This window comes from Panicum virgatum, chromosome 7K (assembly GCF_016808335.1).
Source record: "Panicum virgatum strain AP13 chromosome 7K, P.virgatum_v5, whole genome shotgun sequence".
Lineage (NCBI taxonomy): Eukaryota > Viridiplantae > Streptophyta > Magnoliopsida > Poales > Poaceae > Panicum > Panicum virgatum.
The window spans coordinates 29,210,194-29,233,845 of record NC_053142.1 but is presented as its reverse complement, the minus strand read 5'-3'; the positions used below and the strand labels follow the sequence as shown (position 1 = coordinate 29,233,845).

The 23,652-nt window shown below is 42.2% G+C and overlaps 2 protein-coding genes across 3 annotated transcripts; one reads left to right on the top strand and one right to left on the bottom strand.

The window, feature by feature from the left end:
* The first annotated feature begins 4,906 nt into the window (after positions 1–4,906).
* LOC120640086 lies at positions 4,907–7,024 on the top strand. The gene is made up of 3 exons (XM_039915973.1): positions 4,907–5,150; positions 5,989–6,837; positions 6,951–7,024. The coding sequence occupies exons 1-3, from the start codon at positions 4,907–4,909 to the stop codon at positions 7,004–7,006; spliced, it is 1,149 nt and encodes a 382-aa protein (XP_039771907.1). The 3' UTR covers positions 7,007–7,024.
* Positions 7,025–19,508: 12,484 nt separating this feature from the next.
* Positions 19,509–22,690, bottom strand: LOC120640802. 2 transcript variants are annotated; one of them, XM_039916719.1, is made up of 3 exons: positions 21,925–22,690; positions 20,164–20,316; positions 19,509–20,080 (listed from the first exon to the last, which is right to left on the bottom strand). In XM_039916719.1, exons 1-3 carry the CDS (start codon positions 22,651–22,653, stop codon positions 19,679–19,681), a joined length of 1,284 nt encoding a protein of 427 aa, XP_039772653.1. In that variant the 5' UTR covers positions 22,654–22,690; the 3' UTR covers positions 19,509–19,678. The 2 variants fall into 2 exon arrangements, with proteins under 2 accessions (XP_039772653.1, XP_039772654.1); XM_039916720.1 differs by having other exon boundaries at positions 20,164–20,309.
* Positions 22,691–23,652: the final 962 nt, after the last annotated feature.

The following is a 23,652-nucleotide window of genomic DNA, read 5'->3' as shown; positions in this document are numbered from 1 at the left end:
CAAAGAAAACCTTATATTTTCATAAAATCAACTTGTCATCCTAGTCTTTTCCTAGAATTTTTTTTTTCAAAAACCCTCAAATTTAATAAAATCAAACCACAACTCCTTCCATCCATTACTTCTACACGTGCAACATTATAAATACAATTTGAACACCAAAATGTGTTGAAATTAAAAGTTGTTAAATATAGAATTTGATTAAAAAAATTCAAAAACTACAACTTTATTATGGAGCAAAATTCAAAAAATTAAAATATTTCGCAATTCACTTGCACAAATGCTTGCATGTGATCCATCATACCTACAATATGGACACCAAAATGTCTTCAAATTAAAAAGTGTTCAATACAAAAGTTGCTCAAAATTTCAAAATCTATAGCTTTATTACATAGTACAATTTCAAATTCAGAGCGCTTTTACAATTCATCCACATAAATGTTTACGTAAGATCCATTCTACCTACCATTCGGACATCGAAATATCTTTACATCAAAAGTTTTGAATATAAAAAATTGTTCAAAATTTCAATACCTGAAGCTTCGCTAAACAACAATCTTTTCAAAATAAGTGGTAGAAAAAATACTATAACAAAAACCGCTTAATATAATAAAAAAGATTTCCATTTTTACACTAAAATAATATCCTACTTAAATAGTAGTGTCACAACAATAGAGAGTAAAATATATATCAAATACATCAACGGGCTACAGACAATGACACCTACACCTACAATAATTATTACTCTGTGCATGAACTAAAGTCTGTATCAACTACAATCCAACTACGCGAAATGCAGGCCTTGTGCGGCAAAGCCGCGCGCCTTTCTATTTTAATTCTAAGACTCATCAAGAGTTGATAACCGTGCATACACGGTTTGATCCAGATGAAACTCATTTCATCTCTCACATTAATCTAGTGCCACGTCATCTAAAATAGTGACATGGCATCCTATTTAATGTACATGAAACTCTCATGAAACCTCCATTGAGAATGGCCTAAGGGCAAGTACATTGCTACACGTCAGCAGTCTCATAGTTCATCTCATATAATGCCACATAGGATTTTTGGTGACATGGAGGAGAGAGAGCAAGGTGAGAGAAACAATTCATTATTCCGCGAGACAACCGCCTCATAAGCTAAATTTTAGGACTATGAGATAACTAGAGCACTATTGTGCAAGTTTTTTTTGCCATGCAACATACAACATTAATTTTTTTATTTACACAAATTAAGAAATTAAAGAGTTTCTATGAGACAACCTATAAGACAATCTATTATATAAATTGTCTAATAAGTCATCTCAAAATTACGTGTTATGTATGAGACTACCTATTAGACGACACCAATGTACTTGCCCTAAGGCCTTATTTGTTTTCTTAGAAATCCATCTAGAATTGTTACACCTAATCAAAAGGTTATATAAATTAGGCAACCAATCCGGCTAGGAATCGTTCCATGCAACGGTTCCTGGCCTTAAAAGAAATAAACAACAGTGGCAGGGTTGTGCGACGCCAGCCTCATTGAGCTAGGATGACAAGCGGAATGCTTAAGAAACAACTGTTCAGCAGGACGTGGAAACATTTTCCTGCTGTTCTTGCTGGAATCAGATATTTGCCGGCCCTCTCGAGTATCTCCATGATCAACTCTTGCGATTTTTATGCCAAAACCAATTCACCAATCGCTTCAAATAAAATTAAACAGGCTTGTAATGAAGACTAGAATCAGTGATTGCGGCTAGTTAGTTGGCATCCTGGCTGCCTGAGCAGCACGCAGGTTAGGCTGCTGGAGTCAACGGTCGGCGTCCAGAACCGACACGACGACGACGACGGACGGCCGCCATGCGCGCCGGTCAAAGAGGATCAGAGCAGGCGGCCAATGGACGACGCAACAGGGAAGGAAGAAGGAACCGTGGCCAATCACTTTCCGGCGGTCAAATTAGGGTGATGGATCAAGCGCCTCAACATGACCGGCCGCCATCATGAACTTGGATATCCATAAATTCCCTCAACTAAGAATACGTACACTTCTGTAGTCAATTGTTGGAACTTTGACGATCAGTGCACACAAAATGTTTGGGTTTCACATATGTAAATGTCATTTGTGGATTTATATATCTTCTCATTTATGGATTTATTTTCTCGAACACGTAGGAGAGGTGCATATCTTTATATTAAGAGAAAAAAAGGGTTAGTCCAAATTACAGAGTCTAGCTCCTCTCCTTGGACCAGAGAGAGGGCTGCCGAAACATGCTAGAGCTGTTAAAAAAAAGACACTAGGACCTGACCATCTCATTTATGGATCTAACAATTCGTTTTATCAGATATAATTTATCTAGTAATTAGAAAAGTTGTGTGGGAGCCGATCCATTGACACATTTCGAAGAGTTGATGATGCCTTATGCATTCGATTTTTTTTTGCCACGGCCTGGACTCATGCTTGATGTTTTGAATGTGGATGGACTCCCTCCATTTCAAAAGGTCGCTTTAGTTTTTCTTTTCTAAATGAAATTTTACTTACTTTGACCTTATGTGCTTTCTACACCCTAAGTGTAGCGGCACCTCACTAATTACTGACCCTTTTATTGAACATGATTATTAATACAGTAATTGTTTTCAGTTTGGTAGTAATTTGATTGCTAGGTGTAGGATGACCGCTATACCCAAAGTGTAGAATAGCCCTGCCGAATTTTGACTAAATTTATAGATAAATATATATACAAACACATACAACATCAAATTAGTCCTATTTGTTAAATATGGCCTGATACTACATGCTAGTTTATTTTTCTATAAACTCAGGTCATAATTAGAGAAGTTTGACTTAGAACAAGATATTTTGATATTGACTTATGGGGTAATTGATGTCGGCAAGAACGGCTCATCTCTAACCACCCTTCATTATAGCGGCAATGCCTAGGCCTAGTTTGTGACTATGAAATTTCAGAGTGATTTTTGTTAGTTCAGTTTAGCAGCAATTATTGATTTGTACTAGCACACTTCTATCTCCTAACAAGTAAAGAAAAAAAAATCTATTCGAGAGAAGTTAGTAAAGAAACCGATGATCATTCAATGCATATACAAGCGTTTTGTCAACAGCTATGACTAATATAATTGAGCTTGTCGCAGCATCTTGACTGGGTCAATTCCTCACCTGTACTCAGGGGTTGAAAATCCTTAAAAACTGATTAGGTCACATGCGGTTGAAGACTGCAGATATAATTTGCCACTGCTAATTATTAAGAGCGTACTGGTTTTCTCCTTATTTATGTACTATACTCAGCTCGAAGCAAGACGAAATTGAAGACAAATACTAAGACGTATAGTTGGGTTATCCTCCAATCTTTTACGACGACACGGAATATAGGGCATAAAAAAATGCCTGGTCAAAGATGGACCAGGGATCAATTGGAGAGAGAAGAATAATTTAGTGGTTTTTTTCTGACATAGAGAACCTGGAGACTGACTGAAGCTTTCAGTTGGCGAGACGATCGACCAGCCAGTCAGCTACCTGTTCGCCAGTTTGGGCAAAAAAAATTGTTGCTTTAGTGCTTAAGAAAATAGATAGATAAGTGAATTTTATCAGCTAGAAAACTGTTGAATTCCAGGAAGGGGCCAAGCTAGCGACGGATCTAGGGGGCTCCAGTCCCCTATAGACCCCTGTTGGAAATAAATTTCAGTTAAGATATTTATGATCTTTACTATTAAAAAAGCGTTTAAACCATCTAAATACAATTAAGGAAATCTAATGATAAAACTCTAATGGGCTGTGATCAGCAGGCCCATTAGGCATGTTTCTAGAGGCTGGCCCCAGCCCCATAGTGGCTATAAATATAAGGTCGTGGTTAGCACCTTAATCACCCATTCATCTCAATCTAAAACCCTAGCCACCGCTAGTCTGATCGCTAAAGGCAATGGAGGGGTTTGGAAGGCCAAGCACTCCCGTTGGCGCCCGAAGGACGCCGATTCGCTGTTGCATCTCCTACACCGACAAGAATGCCTACTTCCTCTACGGATCAGGCGTAAATGACTGCTGCTACTGCTAACGTTGGTATAATGATTACCATTTATTCCGCATTAGATTGATTTGTCATGAACTAGGTTATGTTAAGATCCTGGGTAACGTGCCACTAATATTAAGTTTTGGCAATTCTAACAATTGGTATCAGAGCCATCTTAACCTAGTCATGCACGATCAACTTTAAGCCATGTTGATGCCTCTGTTTTCGTCGGTTTAAGATGCATATGAACTGTGCAGATTAGATCTTATTGCACAATTAAGGTTTGAATCACGGTTTATATGCAATTAGCTCCTGCAGAATGGCTTTTATGTGTTAATCATGCTTGATTAGATCTAAATCATGGTTAATTAAGTTTCTGGTCATGAGATTAGATCTAATCTAATTCGGTTTAGGTCAAGTTTAAGATTAATCTTGATCGGTTAATGCTAAGTGTCACGGATTATATGCAAATCATTAATGTTTAATGCTAATTTATGTTTAGACTGAGGCTAATTAAGATTTGTTCATGATAAAGTTGAGAAATTAAGGTTAGGGTTTAAGATTGCTTACTGTTTTCCCCAATTTATGTCACTGTTAAGTTAATTTTCGCAAATTAGATCCAAATTCATGAGACTAGATGCATCAGTCAGCATTTGAGAAGAAGGGGAATGCAAATTTCAGATCGCATAAGAAATTTCCAATCTTTCATGAACCCTAACCCTAACCCTGAGATTGAATCTTACCTTGATGGCGACCATAAATTGGTTCGTGATGTCACTAGATGAAGGCGCGGTACCCCAGTGGAGCCCCTCGACGGCATGCCGCGCGTCCTAGACGCACGCGCACACCGGTGAGAGGACCCACGGGAGCACCTTGATGGCCGGTGGCGCATCAGGTGAGCTCGCGGCCATGAGGTGGCAGCGGCCGGCGGCTCCATGGCCCATGCGGAGCAATGCCCGCGCAGACCGGCGCGCGTGGCACACGCAAGACCCGCGCATCAGGCGGCCCGCGTGCCGAGCCGCATCAGGCGGCGGCTGCGCCGTAGCAGGCGCTGCGTGCGCCGGTTCCCACACAGCAGGAGTGCGGGACCCGTGCGAGTGGACCAAGGCGGCGCCCTGCTGGGCCGCGAGGCGGCGGCCGGTCCGAGCCGCAAGTGCGGCGCGCGCAACCTCCCGCTGGGCATGACGGTTGCAGGCACCCCGCGAAGGCGGCGCGTGGCCGGCTGCGGGTCCGCCCGCATGAGGCTGTGGCGGCCCGGGCCAGAGCAGCTGCGCCCACGAGCATGAGAAGCGCTCGGCACTGGATCTAGAAGATTGCGGCGGCTGCTCAGTTGGAGTGAGGCGAAAGCGAGTGAGGCTGGCTTAGGTTTTCAGACCCTCATCGTTTTATATGGCAAAACATCAGTTCTGTACCGTCCGATTTGATCAACGGTCTAGATCCACCCGCATTAGCGTTGCTGGTGGGCAGGCCGCTGATGGGCCAAGCAGCTTAATGGGCCGCGCGCAAAGGGGAACTTTAGGCTGTTTCATGAACTTTTAGCCCAGTTTTCAGTCTTAAACCCTTTATCTTTACTAATTCTTATGTTTTAAGCTTAATTTTAATTGCTGTTATGTTTAAAGGTTTTAATTATTTCTGTTGCACTTATTATTACTAGCATTATGTTAATTAATTTCCATGAGTTATGTAAATGCTTTTAATCATGTTTTAGTTGCATTTATTCGCTTAAAATTATGTTCATCCACCATAAGCAATTAAGATGCACTCTATTTAAATGGAACCATCGGGAAGTTTATTTAGAGCACTTGCAATTAATTCTGACCATCGTTGATTAAATATGAGTTTTAATGATAAATTTCGTTTGTTTTCCCCATCGGTGATGCAAATTGAAATTTATGTATGATTTTAATCAAACCATCGTAGGGTTAATTTCATACTTCTTATGCGCATTTTAATTGTGAGTTTAATGAAGTTATTGTTATCATGATTTTTAGTGAACACTGTGACGGGCTACCTGAAATCCATTGAGCCCCTGAATGGCACCAACTATCCTAGCTGGTATAAAGATGTTAATGTTGCCATTGATGTGTATGAGTATGATCTCGCCTTACGTCAAGACAAGCCAGCAGAGCCCGCTGATCCCAATGGTGATCATACTGCCATTGAGAAGTGGGAGAGATTAGACAGGATGGCCAACATGATCATTAAGAACACAATCACTCCGGCCATCTGTGGTGCTATTCCTGATAAGGACCAGGATGGTAATGATCTGAGCGCCAAGGCATACCTTGCCAAGGTGGAGGAGAACTTTAAGAGTTCTTCCAAGACTTATGCTAGCACCCTGATCATGAAGATGCTGACTTCACAGTATGATGGGCAAAGTGGAATCAGGGAGCACATTATGAGCATGTGTGACGTGGCAAATAAGCTGAAGACACTGGATATGGCTATCTCTGATGGTTTTCTGGTGCACTTCATCATGACTTCTCTGCCAGTACAGTACAGTCCCTTCAAAATAAGCTACAACACTCAGAAGGCGACTTGGAGCATGGCTGAGCTCATTAGCTACTGTGTTGAGGAAGAAGAAAGGCAGAAAGCTGAAAGGATGAAGGATGCTGTCAACATGGTCAGCGAGCGCTTTGGGCGTGTTAGCATGAGCAATACTCCTAAGCATCAGGCTGAGTCTGGCAGCAGCAGACAGCATAAGAGAAAGTTTAAGGGCCATAAGAGCAAGGCCATGTCACATAAGAAGACCTCTAATGAGAGGCTATGCAAGTTCTGCAAGTCACCTAAACATGAGCAGAAGGATTGCCATGGATTTAAGGAGTGGCTTAAGAACAAAGGTACAATTACTGATTATGTATCTTTTATTGATGAATCATTCTTAGTGAATTTTTCTCCTAATACTTGGTGGATTGACTCAGGTACCACTGTGCACATTTCCAATTCACTGCAGGTATTCAGTTCGATTCGAACTATAAGAGAGGGGGACCGAAGCCTAAGAGTGGCTAATGGCAATGAAGTGAAGGTTGAAGGCATTGGGAGCTTCGATTTGGAGTTACCAGACGGCTTCAACCTTAGTTTGCATGATGTTCTTTATGTTCCTAGTTTGAAGAGAAACCATATTTCTATTTCGTGTTTAGATAAGTCGGGACATATTTGTGAGTTTGGCAACTCTGTGTGCAACATTAAATTTCACAATTTAAGTGTGGGCCTTGGTCATTTGCAAGGCGATCTTTATTTGCTCTCTCTTGATAATGTTTATTCTGCAATGAATGTGGATGATGTATCGCATAAACGTAAGTGTGATGATGAGACTTCTTCGAAATTGTGGCATTGTCGTTTGGGCCACATTTCGAGGGGGAGAATTGAGCGTCTCATAAGAGAAGAGATACTCCATTCATTAGATCTCTCAGAATTAGATCAACAATGTGTTGATTGTATTAAGGGGAAATTCGCTAAGACAATTAAGAAAGGAGCTACTCGGAGTTCGGGCCTATTAGAAATCATTCATACTGATATTTGTGGCCCGTTCCCAGTAAAGTCTGTTGATGGTTTTGACTCGTTCATTACTTTCACTGATGACTTCTCTTGTTATGGTTATATTTACCCCATTCATGGTCGATCCGAGTCATTAGATAAATTCAAAATATTCAAGGCTGAAGTGGAAAATCAGCATAATGTCACTATTAAATTAGTGAGATCGGATCGAGGCGGTGAATATTATGGGAGACATACTCCATTCGGCCAAGTACCTGGACCATTCACTAAGTATCTTGAAGAGAATGGTATAAAGGCCCAGTACAGTATGTCGGGCGAACCACAGTAAAACGGAGTTGCTGAGCGTCGTAATCGTACACTAATGGACATGGTACATAGCATGCTTAGTTATTCTACTTTGTCTGTGGAGCTGTGGATGGAAGCAATAAAAATAGTTGCACACATACTTAATCGTGTTCCTTCCAAATCCGTGCCAAAAACATCTTATGAGTTGTGGCTTGGGAAGAAACCATCGCTTAATTATTTGCGTGTGTAGGGCTGTCCAGCCGAAGCTAAGTTATTCAATCCACAGCAAAAGAAATTAGATGATAAGACGGTGAGCTGCTATTTCATCGGATACCCTGATAAGTCTAAGGGATACCGATTCTACTGTCCTAATCGTTTCACTAAGTTCGTTGAGACCAGGCATGCTGTATTCTTAGAGGATGCAGGAATCAGTGGGAGCTTTCCGAGGAGGGAAATTAATCTTGAAGAAATACGGGCTGAGCTTCCCATCCCGGTGATTCAAGAAACACTAACACCTCAGTTAGTGTCGTTGTTTGTTCCTTCCGTTCAGAGTACACCATCTGTTCAGATTACGACTTCTGTTCAGAGTACTAGCGCTGCTCCGCCTGTTGAAGTAGCTCCTGAGCCTGTGAGCGAACAACAAGCTGAGCAAATGGCGCCTAATGCTGAAGTTGAGAACCCTGTCGAGGTGCCTCAGACTGCACCTCAACCTGTTGAACCATTAAGAAGATCACAGCGGGCTAGGAAACAGACAGTTTTCCCTGATTATGAGACATACTTAAGTGAAGACATGTATGATGTTGGGAAAGCTGATGATCCTAGCTCGTTTAGAGAGGCAGTATCATGTGAGAACTCTGCCAAATGGGTTGAGGCCATGGAAGAAGAGCTTAAGTCCATGAGTTCCAATGATGTTTGGGATCTGGTAGATATTCCTAATGGAGTCAAACCAGTAGGCTGTAAATGGGTCTACAAGACTAAATGTGATTCTAAAGGGAATGTCGAACGATTCAAAGCAAGGCTTGTAGCCAAAGGTTTTACACAAAAGGAAGGGGTTGATTATAATGAAACTTTCTCCCCTGTGTTTAAGAAAGATTCATTCAGAATCGTTATGGCGCTAGTAGCTCATTATGACTTAGAGCTACATCAGATGGATGTCAAAACTGCGTTCCTTAATGGTGACTTGGATGAGACCATCTTCATGGCACAACCGGAAGGTTTTGTTGTGAAGGGCAAGGAACATTTAGGATGCAGACTTAAGAAATCTATTTACGGGCTTAAGCAAGCGTCAAGACAGTGGAACCTTAAATTCGATCAAGTGATTAAGAAATTCAGATTTAAGGAGAATGATGTGGATAATTGTATCTACACTAATATAAAGGGTGGTAAATTTATAATTCTAGTGCTTTATGTGGATGATATCCTATTAGCGAGCAGCGATAAGCGTATGCTGCATGAGACAAAGAGATTTCTTTCATCCAACTTTGATATGAAAGATCTTGGTGAAGCCTCTTATGTTCTGGGCATTGAGATACACCGAGATAGGACCAAAGGAGTACTAGGATTGTCTCAAAAAGCATATATTGAGAAAATGCTTAAGATATTTAATATGGATAAGTGTAAGGCCACACCTGTTCCATTAGCGAAGGGCGATAAGTTTAGTGAAGTCCAATGTCCTAAGAACCAATTGGAATCAGATGAGATGAAGGACATACCTTATACTTCAGTTGTCGGAAGCCTGATGTATGCACAAGTCTGTACACGTCCTGACTTGGCATTTGCTACCGGAATGTTTGGAAGATATCAGAAAAATCCCAGAAAGATCCACTGGGTTGGTGTCTAGAAGGCATTATGTTACTGCCAAGACACTAAAGACTTCATGCTCACATACAGAAGATCAGATAACCTTGAAGTTGTAGGTTATACTGATGCTGACTTTGCTGGATGTGTGGATAATAAGAAATCTACATCATGATATATCTACACGTTAGCTTGTGGAGCTATATCATGGAAAAGCTCTAAGCAAAGTTTAGTTGCAGCGTCGACGATGCAAGCTGAGTTTGTGGCATGCTATGAAGCAACTGGACAGGCTGTTTGGCTTAAGAATTTTATTCCGGGCCTCAAGGTAATTGACAGCATTACGGAACCTATAACGTTATACTACGATAATCAGTCTGCAATATTCTTTTCGAGTAACAACAAGTCAAGTGTTGCTTCCAAACACATTGACCTTAAGTATCGTGTTGTGAAAGAAAGATGACAGGATCGAACCATTAAGATTGAGCACATAAGAACTAATTCTATGTTAGCGGATCCACTCACTAAAGGCTTACCACCGAACGTGTTTAAGCAGCACGTTACTAATATGGGTTTGGTGGATAGTTTTTAGGTCCTGGTTTAGGGTCATTATGACTCCCAACTAACGAATAAGCGTTCTACCGAGGTGTTTCAGTTAGACTGTGGGTAATGGGGTCCCAGTAGTGCATCAAGCTACTGACGACGCATTGGTCTGGTACTTTCTGTTACTACTAAGGGTGAACATTAGTATGATACGAACATTAGCTTTAACCGTTCGATCAAGTGGGAGAATGTTGGAAATAAATTTCAATTAAGATATTTGTGATCTTCACTATTAAGGAAGCGTTTAAACCATCTAAATGCGATTAAGGAAACCTAATGATAAAACCCTAATGGGCTGTAATCAGCAGGCCCATTAGGTCTGTTTCCAGAGGCTGGCCCCCAGCCCCACAGTGCCTATAAATATAAGGTCGTGGTTAGCACCTTAATCACTCATTCATCTCAATCTAAAACCCTAGCCACCGCTAGTCTGATCGCTAAAGGCACTTGAGGGGTTTGGAAGGCCAAGCACTCCCGTTGGCGCCCGAAGGACGCCGATTCGCTGCTGCATCTCCTACACCGACAAGAACGCCTACTTCCTCTACGGATCAGGCGTAAATGGCTACTGCTACTGCTAACACTGGTATAATGATTACCATTTATTCCGCATTAGATTGATTTGTCATGAACTAGGTTATGTTAAGATCCTGGGTAACATGCCACTAATATTAAATTCTGGCAATTCTAACAACCCCCACAAATAATGGAAACCCCCCCCCCCCCAATCCAATCCTGGATCTGCTACTGCTCTAGGACATATTCCATAGGCACTGTGCCAATAAAATAAAGGAGTAGACTGTACCTCAGAATACAAATATACTAGGATCGGAGTTACCTAAACTGACCTAAGCTTATTTTTTATTCAAGCTCTTATTAACTCAGCGGTGCTTGTAGTAGGGCTATTTTTTAAAGCATAGCTAGGCGAGATATCGAGCAGCAACGACGCACCTACAAAGACCTCATCTATTATAAAATTACATAACCTTAATTTTAGTTGTTTGGATGTAGACATTGAAGTCTGTAATTTGAAATTGGTATTGAAAGCGCTGAATATCATTTGTTTGGATGCTTTAGAAATTGGTATTGGAAATTTGCTCCAATACCGAGCGGTATTCGGCCTCCAGCCGCAGCCGCTCTCACAATGCCGAGTGCTTCCCCTCCGTATTGACTGGAATCTCCCTCCTCCCCTCCTTGCATCTTTCTTCCTCCTTGCACCTCTCCCCCATGCTCCCCACTCCCCTCTCCCTCCTCCCCGCCCACGGCGGCCACTAGCAGGTCATGCGCTGCCACTCCTGCAGATTCCCTCTCGTCCCCTCCTCCATCAGTCTGGGCAGTGCCGGCAGCAGCACCCACCGGGCCTCCACCGGGTCCAACCACCCCCAAGACTGCTACCACCTCTCCCTCTCCCTCTCTCTCGCGCGCCAAAGCCACCACGCCAGTCCCCTCCTGCTCCTCCGCGCCCCGAAGCCACCGTGCTGGTCCCTTCGCCGCCGCATTGGTCCATCTGCTCCTCTCCACTCCTCTTTGCTGCAGCTTCCTACTCCGCTCTGCTCTACCACCACCAACCCGCCATGGTGCTCCTCCATGCCCCTCCTTGCTTCCTCCATATATAGATCCCTACTCCGCTCGATGCGGCACGGCGGAGATCGATTTGGCCTTAAGGTCAATGATGGAGAAGTGGCAGGATTGGGAGGTGAGAGAAGCAGTGGCTTGTCTTCTCCTTGGCTGGTGATAATGTCTTCTTCTAGCCCCCTCTTTCAATTCCATATTTATACATCCAAACAGGAACTGAATTGTTTTCTTTCTTAGGCCGTGTCCAATGGTATAAGATAGCCGGTAGCTCTAAGAAAGAAAGGAGAGAGAATACTCTATACTCTATACACCGTGGAGAGGAAGCCCTCTCGGCGCTCCTCTCACCCGGTGTCGACACGTGCCGCTGCCGGAAGGGACGCCCGACGCGGGGCGTCCTTTTGCTGTCACCGCGTGCCGGGCCCGCAGCGACTCGGCCTCGCCGTCTCCACCGTCTCTCGCGCGTGTGGCCACAGGTGAGGCCCCCTTGACCCGCTTGAACCCCTTCAACCCAGCTCCACTGGGCGCCGCATCTTCTCCCTCCACTGGGAACCTCGCCGTCATCGGAGAAGAGAGGAGCTCGGCAGCCGCATCCGGGCGCCAAGGAGGGGGCACGGTTGGGCGAGTGCCGCGGCCAGCCGTGGATGCGGAGGGGCGGGTGGGAAAGGCCGGCAACGGCGCAGGTTCCTGGACGCGGAGGCGTCGGTTCCTGGATGTGGAGGCGGAGGCGCCGGTTCCTGGACGCGGCTCTCGGGGACGCCTCGCCCAAGCACGCGCGGTGACCGGCACCGGCAGCACTTGGATCCGGCGGGGCGTGCCTGGATTCGGCTACCGGCGTTTGGTCCAGCGGTGGCGCGGGGAGGCCGGCGTGAGAGAGGAAGAGAGGGAGGCCCAGATCCGCCTCCCGCGGCCGAGGAGCTCCGCCGCGAGGAGCTACGCCGCGGTCGCCCCGGCTCCGCCGCAAGAGAGGGAGCAGAGCCGGCCGTGCCCGCAGATCTGCCGAGCTTGAAGCGGCTGACCTCGAGGCGGCCTAGGTTGAGGCGGGCCTCCACCGGACCGCCGCCGCGCGCGGGCCTTCGTCGTGCCGCCTCCGCGCCGCCATGGCCGCCGCCATCGCCACGCTGCAGAGGGAGGAGGGAGCTCGAGGTCGGGAGGGAGAAGGGAGGGAGCTCTAGGCTGGGAGGAAGGAGGGAGGGAGCTGGAGGCTGGCGAGGGAAGAGGGTTGCGCTGACGGCCGGCCGGCCGCCGCCCTCCGCCGCTGGAGAGAGCCGAGGTGAATGGATGGAGAGCTGGCGCGGCGAAGCGCGCTATTGGACTAGTAAATTAGAAGGGCAGAAGTAGCACAGTGAGAGAGAAACGTATGGGAAAACGTGCAAGCTTAACTCCTATCTCCGCGCTAGCGTTTCACTTTTGCAACTGTTCATAGAGTAAAAAATAGTTTTTGCTAGCTTAGAGCTACACTCGAGGAGGCCTTAGGATTTCAAGGTCCAATGCAATGGTCATTCAAACAATAAAATTTGAATTGTGGCCATTTCAATACCATGGTTATTTTGGTATTGAACCCAATTCAATGCCACAACCTTCAATATCAGTATCCAAATGGAGCCTTAGTATAGAATATGTGTGCATATAGATAAGTGTTAATTAATGTCTACTGTATATACTAGCCTATCAACCCATGCTGATTAATTAAAATAATTATAAAAATAAAGTTTATAGCTAATAATTATAATTATATATCTCATGCCCTTATTAAATATTCTAACATGTAATCTAAATTACATATTTATCATTATCTAGTTGCAATATATTTCATTTTGCATTACACGACCATGTGTGTTTGATATATATTTAATTGATTGCTTGTGACTTGGTATTCTTATTATCTCTTTCATGATACATGAATACATGGTGACATATACCGTGGGTAGTATTTTTCTATAAATAATAATATAAATAATTTAATAATAATGATAGAAATTGTAATTTAGAATTTTATATTGTCATGGGTAGTATTGTCAATAATAACATAAATAATTTATTAATAATGATAGAAATTGTAATTTAGAATTTTATATTGGTGCACTTTAATATTTTGTTATAATTATATATTTTAGATTTAGGTTTCAGTAATACTTTAGGTTTTAATAATAACATAATTGGATAATTTTATGCAAATTTAGGGGGTCATTTGCATTATTTTATAATGGTATGGGCGAGCAATTTATACGAAGATTAGGGGTTCCTTTAGAATTTGTTTTTATAATGGTAGAGGTGAGTAATTTAGATATATATTTAGGGGTTACTTTAATCTCTTTTTATAATGGTAGAGGTGGGTAATTTATTAGGAAAGTGTTGACACCATTTTTGGAGATTTAAAACCTTGCTCCTTATATATATTACTTGACGCAGAATGACTACATGGTATGAGATGAAATAAAGTATATATTTTTCAGGATGAAATGAAATTACCTTACGGCTACGATATATAGAGATATAATACATTGTTTGAAAAGAATAATAAATACATTTTTCATGATGGTATTACCGAAGAAAATCGACATTATGCTGCCGGTTTATGCGAAGAAAGAATGACCAATAGCAATAACTCTGAATGGATCTATATTTGAGATCGGGTGCGTAGAGTATTTATTGCTCACTCTGTTTCAAAATATAGTTTTCTTAAATGGAATCAGCAGAAGAGCTTCCCGAGTAAAGCCAAGAGGAGTCCCCACCTCCACCCACCAAAAAAAAACAAATATAGGTTATTTTGGCCTTTCTATATTTATTGTGTTTTTATGGATCCATATATAGTGTATATCTAGATATATAATAAGAGCTATGAACATAGAAAAATTAAAATGATCTATATTTTAGAACGGGGGAGTATTTATCTATCGCAAGCGAAAGCAACACGAGTCCGATTGCTTTACTCGATTTCCTTCTCTAAGATATGGAGACGGTCTTTGGTCTCCTCCGAGACGGCAAGAAGGAGAAAAAGGATATACACTTGGTTACAGTCCATGCCTTCTTGTTTCAGCTATTCCCCTCCTTTTTTTTCCCGTTTTCCTTGCAATGAAAAGTACCCAACACCAAAGCTGTCATCGCCTTCTACACCACATAGCTTAAAACACTATGAAAATCAAACGGATCATGTAAGCGAAAGGGGGCAACCGAAAGATCTCCGCTTTCCTGGTCAAACAAAATGTTTTGCGATGCGTTGTCTCCGGCCTCCAGCAATCGGGACACCAACCGGTTAATGGCACCACAGGTTTACTCCAGAATCAAATTAAATCTCGATCACCATGTGACACCAAACGCCCTGGTTGATTGATCATCTGATTGGCAGGACCACAGCAACAGATATGCTCCGTATCTTTTGCTGACAGCGACTACCCAAAATAAACAATTTTCTTAGTTGGCGCACGAGCGCTACTAGCACATAGCAACGAACAGACATGCTAGTCTTAATACTTGTGCTTTAGCTGATTATGTTCCTCCCGTAAACGGACGTCTTTATGGAACATGGGTGTTCGTTGGCAACTGTAGCAGCGAATGGCGAACCAGCTCTAGTTGAAACCACATGGACTCTTTTATGTCCTCTCATTTATCATCCTTTTATTTTTTCCGCTTTGATTTTTTCTAAGACATGAGCAAGACGCCAACGGTGCATTTTTTTATAAGTTGGGGTGTCTCCATTGAACTTCTGTATGCACACATATCTCAGATTTCTAATACCACAAGCTCTATGTACATGTTCTTTTGTGTATGGAGTCAAAATGCTCTCAATATATGTTTTTCCAAGTTTACAGACTTATAATTTATATATTTATGATTTTAAAGTTAGATAGGTAGATAAGTATCTAACCAATATGTGTGAAGTTTACAATTTAGTTAAAAGTTTCTAACACGTGCTTATAAAGTTTTGGATCTACGGAGCACAAAGTTCGAAATGTGCTAGTACAAATTTTCTGCAGCCATGAGCGAATCCACCAACCAAGTCAAGAGGGGGTTCACTCTCCATTCTCTTCTTCTTTCTCCACTTTTCTTCTTTGTCTCCCTTTCTTCTTCATTCTTTGGTCCCAAAAATGGAGGGGGGCTTAGGAGGGGCAAAGTTACCAAATTTTGAATGCAAAGTTTTTCACATGATGTTGAAAGCTGGACATGTCAAAAGTTTTGAATATATCATTTGAAACTTTTTCATATCCAATCTTAAAGATTTTATATGTTTACTTAAAAGTTTGAAATGTATAAAGTTATTTATACAAAGTTTCTCATTCATTGAAAGAGAAAATAGTTAAAGTTTTTACTATATGTTTTATAAAGTTTTGTATATAGGAGTACAAAGTTTGTAAAATGCTAGTACATAATTCTTGGATGCAGGAGTGTAAAGTTTTGAAATTGTAAAGTTTCAAATCTAGGTGTACAAAGTTTATAACATGGTTATAGAAAGTTCATAAATTTGGATAAAAATCACTTATATTTTTTGTGCTAATAACACAAGTTTTTTTTGTATTGAGTCAAAATGCTCTGAATATATGTTTTTCAAGTCTATGGACTTATAGTTTTACATATTTATGATTTTAGAGTTAGGTATGTAATTATGTATATAGGTACTCAAACCAATATGTAAGAAGTTTCAGATTTACCCCTCAGATAAAATTTACTTAAAAGTTTCTAACATGTACTTACAAAGTTTTGGACCCACAGAGGATAAAGTTTTGAAATGTGTGCTAGTATAAATTTTTCTGCAGCTGTGATTGAAAAGTTTGAAACTAAAAATTTTGGAACCGGGATGTCTAAGTTTATAATATGATAGTAGAAATTTTAAAATATTTTAGTACAAAGTTCATAAATTCAGAGTCAAAGATAAGAATTTTTGGATTCTTGAAATATTCTGAAAGATGCCATCACAAACTCTAGAATTTATTAAAATGCAAATTTTGGAGTTAGTTTTGAATTTTTTAACAAGTGTCTTCAAAGTTTCTAAATTCAAAGTGCAAAGTTACTAAATTTTGAATGTAAAGTTTTTTCAAATGATGTTGAAAGCTGGACTTTGTCAGAAGTTTTAAATATACCATTTGAAAGTTTTTCACATCCAATCTCAAAGATTTTAGACGTTTACTTAAAAGATTGGATTGCACACATTTATTTATATGAAATTTAAAATTTTCCTCAGATAAAATTTTACTTAAAAGTCTCTAACATGTGCTTATGATGTTTTGGACCCATTGAGCATAAAGTTTTAAATGCTAGTATAAATTGTACAAAGTTCTTGATTTTAGTGTTTTTGTATTTTATAAAGATGTGGACTCCGGTGTAGAAAGTTTGAAAATATGTTAGTAGAAAGTTTTTTGAATTTTGTGTGCAAGGTTTGAATTATAGTTTTCAAATATCCATGTATAAAGTTTTGTATCTAGTACCATAGATTTTTTTTATAGAGTTCTTGGTTTATTGTATAAAATTTTGGAATTGCAAAGTTGGGGACTCCGATGTAGAAAGTTTGAAAACATGTTATTACAAAGTTTTTTATATTTCTAGAGTGCAAGGTTTGAATTAAATTTTTGCATTTGGGAGTACAATGTTCGATATATGATAGTTGTAAGTTTCAGATATAGGAGTAGGAAGTTTTGATATATATTTTCAAAAAAATTTGAATGTTGCACCAAATTAAAAGGTTCTCTATACATAATTTCAAAGATTCTATTAGCAGCACAATGGTTTGGATTTGAGAGTATAATGTTTATAATGTGCACACGCTAGTAGAAAGTTTTCAAATTTGATGTGTGAAGTTTGGAAATACAAAAGTTTAAAGTTCCATATACCCACTACGAAGTTCTAAATATACGATTTCAAAGTATTTTTTGAATTTCAGATAGATAGGGTTTTGATATGTATAAAGTATTTAATATTATATACGATCCCAAAGTGTTTTTATTTTCGTTCATCGGGTTTTTTATTTAGTTATGTGGATGAGAAGGATATTTTCTCTATGATACTTTTCCTTCGATATAGATGTCAAAGCAATTCCCCCGCCCATGTACTACCCACCTTATCCGCTATCCCGAAAGGTGAAAAGATATACACTAAGATCACTTCTGAGCTAACTTCAAAATATTGTGTAAAATAAAGTAAAAAATAAATAAATAAGCCAGACAAGGGAATAGGGAAGCAAAAAAAACACGTGCGCTGCTAGCTTATATGTATGAGCGCGCATTGGTAGATGTTTCTAATATTCATTCGCTGCTAGCTTGCCACAGCGAACGCTCGCCCACTAGTGGCCCCCCAAAATAAAGCACGATTTTTTAGTCTGCACAAGAGTGTTCGTGCCTTACCCTCAAAAAAAAAAAAGAGTGTTCGTGCCTCTGCTGTGCCGTATGAACATGACAGGAGCATGGGAGAAGAATGGGAAATTGGGAATCTTTGAACGGGCGAATAAAACCATGCAGCTGCCGACTGCAGCAAACGTCAACAGATGCATGCATCTACATGTTGCCCCGTGTACAATATAATCGTGTCGTAGGAGCAAAGGGAACTGAGCCAGCTTTATGTATAGGTCACCACCTAAGACCTAACTGAACTGTTCCTGAGGTTACCTGACATCTCATCTCAGGTTTGTGTTGCTGATCACTTTCTGGAGCCGTCCTCTGCACTCAAGAACTGCCAGGCAGCTAAATGGCTGGAAATGGAAACCTATGTTTAAAATTTTTGGGTTTTGGTGCTGCGGCACTTTCGTTGTTATTTAACAATTAATATTTAATTATAGACTAATTAGATTTAAAAGATTCGTCTCATCATTTAACTGTGTAATTAGTTATATATACACAATGAAATTTCCGGTGATTTGAATATTTGATGAATCCACTTTCAATCAAGAAACGTAATTTGTTAAACTCACAGTCTCACCCCCGGTGGAAGTACGAAGACGAAGATGAGCTCTACATGTGCTCGAATTAGCAAATGGGCTTTGTTTCCCAAATGCCCACAGTGTGACTGCTCAACTCTCTCTCACACATGGGCTCGAATCAGCAACAGAACTGGCTTTCTGGCCCAAGCCCACCCCAGGCACACTGCCACCATCCGTTCCAAATTATATTTAACTTCAGTTTTGTCCCAAGTTAAATGCTACTCCATCCGTTTCAAATTATAAGACATCCCAAGAATCAAGCAATCTCAAGTTTGATCAAGATTATAGAGAGAAATATAAAAATCTTTTATACCAAATTGATATACTATAAAAATATAACTAATAAAGAATCTAATGGTACTTAGTTTATATAATAAATATTATTATTCTATTATATAAATTTGGTCAAACATAAAAAACTTTAACTCTCCAAGATTGTTGAAATGTCTTATAATTTGAATCTCTCACACAAAGTGGAAGTGAAGGTAGGATTTGATGAAAGTCTATGGACAAGTTAAAGAGATATACAAGTTAAAGTGACTGCTAAAGTCTTTCTCTCTCACACACACATGGGCTTTGTTTCCCAAATGCCAACAGTGTGACTGCTAAAGTCTCTCTATTACACACACACACATGGGCTCAAAAGCAGCAACAAAAATGGGCTTTGTGCCCCAAGCCCACCCCAGGCCCACTGACACCGGATCTGTGCTTCTTCCATTCCAAATTATATTTAATTTCAGTTTTGTCCTAAGTTAAATGCTAGATCTTTAGAAAATATATTAATATCTATACTATCAAATAAATATATTATCAAGACATATTTCATGAGAGAGAGAGAGAGAGAGAGAGAAGGCGATATCAATCTATGCAATTGTTTCTTGCCATTGGGAAATTGATGGTCCTCCTTGATCCTGTGAACATGGAGGACAGCTAGCTCAATCACAATTCACACGACCCAAAGATGACAGTTGACATTCGACCTTCAAAAGTTTTACCATTCCACATTTTCCAAATTTGCCAGCTTGCAATTATGAAGATTTCCATGAAAACGGAGATCGTTGGACAAACATAATACAAAAAGTCACATGCCTCCTTTTTATTTTAAAACGATTTCGGCACGAGTAAATTCCATCTCTAAGCTGAGAGACGAATTCAGCTTTCTTGTCTTCCATCAACCATGATGGGCATGCAATGCCTCCCTGTCGGCCCAGCTTTACCTCTAGCAAAGCACGGTGTCGAATTAAGAGGAGGGTTTTCAGAGCCCCGCATGAACTCAATAAAAGCCTAATCAGTGCAATTTGATCCTTTGTCCCTTCAAATCTATCCATCACAATCTGCCTCAGGAAAGTGTGCTGAAAATCATCTGCAGAGTCGTCATGAGGAGTACCCGTGTCCCATTCTTCTGATGTCCCCGATGACAATGCAAAAAACTGAAGTGGCATGTGAAGTTGAATGTAAATGAGCATCAATATGGTTATGGGCAACAAGGGAATAGATCAGTAGAAACTCATACGTGGATGTGAAGCTTCTCCAAGCATGTTGCAATTTCCAGTAACTTTGCCAGTAATTTCTTGATCCGATGGAGCGGCCACACTCTTGGAAGGTCTATCAGTAACTTCTTGAGATTCTCTAACCTAATCGGCGAAAAGGTAGGATGAACTAAAAACTTGCAACAAAAGAATTATTGTTAGTCCCAATAGTTTTCTTTTCAGTCATGATAATTTGATGAAACAAAAGAGATTGCATACAAAAACAAACATGAATTGGTTAAGTAGTAGCAGTAGGGTCAACAAAATAAGTATAATTCATGAGTTGCTTCAATTCTCCATATAAGAAAACATTTGTGTGTGTGTGTGTGGGCATACTTAACGGCTTCATGAATCATGAAGACTCAGTTTGAACTAAACGGGTGACATTCAGAATAATGCATAAAAAAGAATTTCATCAACTGCGCTTAAACTTCTAAAGAAAGTCACAAACATAAATCCAGAGCCCTGCCTAGTGGCCCATGAGGATGCATATACCATGAAGGATGGCTATGTTGTAGAATGAAGTTGGAGATATCTTACAGCTAAAATGCTTTGTTAATGAGTCGAAAAATGTCAACGGGTGCATCTCAATGAGATTGCAATTATATACAAAGTTGGCCTTGTGATGAAAATGAAAAGGATACAAGTTAATGAAAAGGCCAAAACAATTCACTCATTTATGAGGAGATTTTCAGGAAACTGTCAAATTAAGATCAGTTAAAAAAAAGTTTTGCAATTTTGGTTCTCTACTAAAAAAACAGTAAGAATATTTCATAACCTGTCTCAGCGTGTTTAACTGATTCTTAGTAATCTCACTGTATTAATGTCATCTTGGTGTTGTAAAATGTCTCAGCTTGCTGACTGTTGTAATGTTATCCTGTGATTTATTTACTTAACCTTTTTTATTGGTAACTATCATTTTTTTGCCAAAATAAACCTTGGTATGCTTGACCAGAATTACTAGCACAGTCGGCATAAATTTCTAGGACAGCTATATTCAGGTTTCCATACTAGTGGTTGGCACCCTGTTCGGCCAAAAAAATAAATTACATCATATTGGATGACCGCATGATCACCAACACATCTTTTTACCACAAGAATACAAGATACTAATATACATATATTGAAAATAACAAAGATCTATATTTCGAAAATATATTGCAAGTACAAATATATCCACACCTAAAAGAAGATTCTTCGTGGTTGAAGGGAGTAAAGTCTATGTAGGTTGCTTTATTTAGGTTTGTGTAGGTTTACACTGAGATATACAGCCCGCTTGATGTGGCTTCACAGGCTTCAGCTCCTCCTAACATATATGCAGTGTAGCGGTAATGTTAAGAAAAGCTCTTTTTCTCTCCAGCCTGAAATGGACTAGAAGCCGATGGAGTTAGAAATTGTGGCTCCTCCATCGCTGGCTCCTACGCGCTACAGTTGAGAAGCCGGAGCCGGGCACAGCTGCACCAAACGGGGCTATAATTGTACCCTTAACAGATGTTTGAGGCCTAAGTGCCTAACTAAACTCACTACCGGATTCAAGTTGTTTGACCCGAATGCTCACGGCAAAGAGTTTGCCGTGTGTTCTACGCAGCAAACAACACACGGCAAACTTATGGTAAAATAATTCACGAAAACAGATGGGATGATTGAACCTTTGTCCTGATCCGAACATTGCAAGGAGCAAAGTTAAGTACATGGGCCAAGCAATTCGAAAATATTAAAATGTTGTTATTTTCTTATGGACTTACCCGTGAAGGATCCAGGTAGCGTAATTCCAGCACTTCGACCTTTGGAAGGCTCAGGAAGAAGGATGCTAGCTGCTTCTCCGATACCCGGTTGTACTCATCCCAGTCTCTCAGCTCCACGAACCGGAGGCTCGCCGTGCCTCCACCATACATCCGCGGCGGCACGCCGTGCCACACCATGGTCGCGAGCCTCGGAGCGATCCCCACAGTAAGGGACGAGAGCAGATCGCATCTCTCGACGACCAGCCTCTCGAGGCTCGGCGCGCTGACGAGCCTGAGATCCACGAAGCTGCAGGTCTCCAGGATCAGCTCCCGGAGCTTCGACGACGGCGGCAGATCCACCACGAACGGGGACGGCCGCGCCGCGGCGGAGCCGGCGACGTAGCACGACACGAGGCGCAGGAACACGAGCTCCCGGCACGACAGCAAGAGGTCGCCGAAGTAGGATCTCGGGAAGACGGCCCTGACCCGCGGCGTGATCTCGACAGTGAGCCTCGTCAGGGCGGGGAACAGCAGCCCGTAGCCGCGGCCGCTCTGCGCCAGGCAGTTCTTGGCGTGGAGGGTCACGACGCGGCTCGCCGTCAGCAGCGCCCGGACGGGCTCCGGGTCCGGGAACACGTGCGCGGGCTGCTTGGCCCCGGCGCCGCCCGCCGCCGCGCCGCGCGGGAAGGCGTAGACGGCTAGGCGCTCGAGGCCCGGCCAGCGGAAGGCGGAAGCGAGGCACTCCGCCATGGCCCGCCCGGCGGCGGCGGCGGCGGCGCGAGGAAGAACTCGAGCCGGAGGGACCTAGCGGCCGGGTAGCGCTCGGGGGAGCGGAGGAAGCAGGCGAGCCCGCGCACGTAGGCCTCCATGGCGCGGTCCTCGCAGGCGGCGACCTGCCGGGCTAGCGCCCACCGCGAGTCGCCGCCGCCGTCGCCGCTCCGCGCGTTGCGGTAGCGGTGCAGGGTGCCCGCGTGCTCCGGCGGGAGGTGGTCGCCGACGGAGAAGCCGAACGCGGGGATCCAGCGGGCGGGGTCGAGCCGCCGCCAGCGCCGCGAGAGCGTGGACGTGGACACCGCGGCGCGGGCGTCGCCGACGCGGGCGAGGATGGAGATGAGGATCTCGTCGGGGAGGGCGCAGAGCAGGTTGGCGTGGTCGCCCGCGCAGGACCCGTCGCAGCGGCGGGGCCGCTTGGGGTTGGGATCGCCGTCGGGGCCGCCGGACTCCATCGCCGCGATGGCGTCGCTGGCCAGGCGATTCGATCCGCCGTCTCGCTAGGGGCGCGTTTAGTTCCCAAATTTTTTTTGGGAAAGTTACTGTAGCACTTTTTCCATCGAATATTAAGAGGACTAAACGTGATTTAATTATAAAACTAATTATATGGATGGACGGGAAATCGCGAGACGAATCTATTAAGCCTAATTAATTCGTCATTAGAGGTTGGTTATTGTAGCGCAACATTGTCTAATCATTGTATAATTAGGTTCATTAGATTTGTTTCACGATTTTGTCAGGGAGTTGTAGAATGAGTTTTGCGAATTATCCACATTTAATACTCTAAATTAGTGGTCAAAAATTAATGTAGCGAGTGAAAATTTTTTGGGAACTAAACGGGCTCTAGGTTTCTTTGGAGTGGGGTTGTGATTTGTGAAGCGGGCAAGGCGGTTTGATCGGCTTCGCTGTTGATCGTGCTTCCGTGTCCTCATCCAATGTTGAGAAAAAATTAATAACTGACTCCGTTTTTATTAGGCT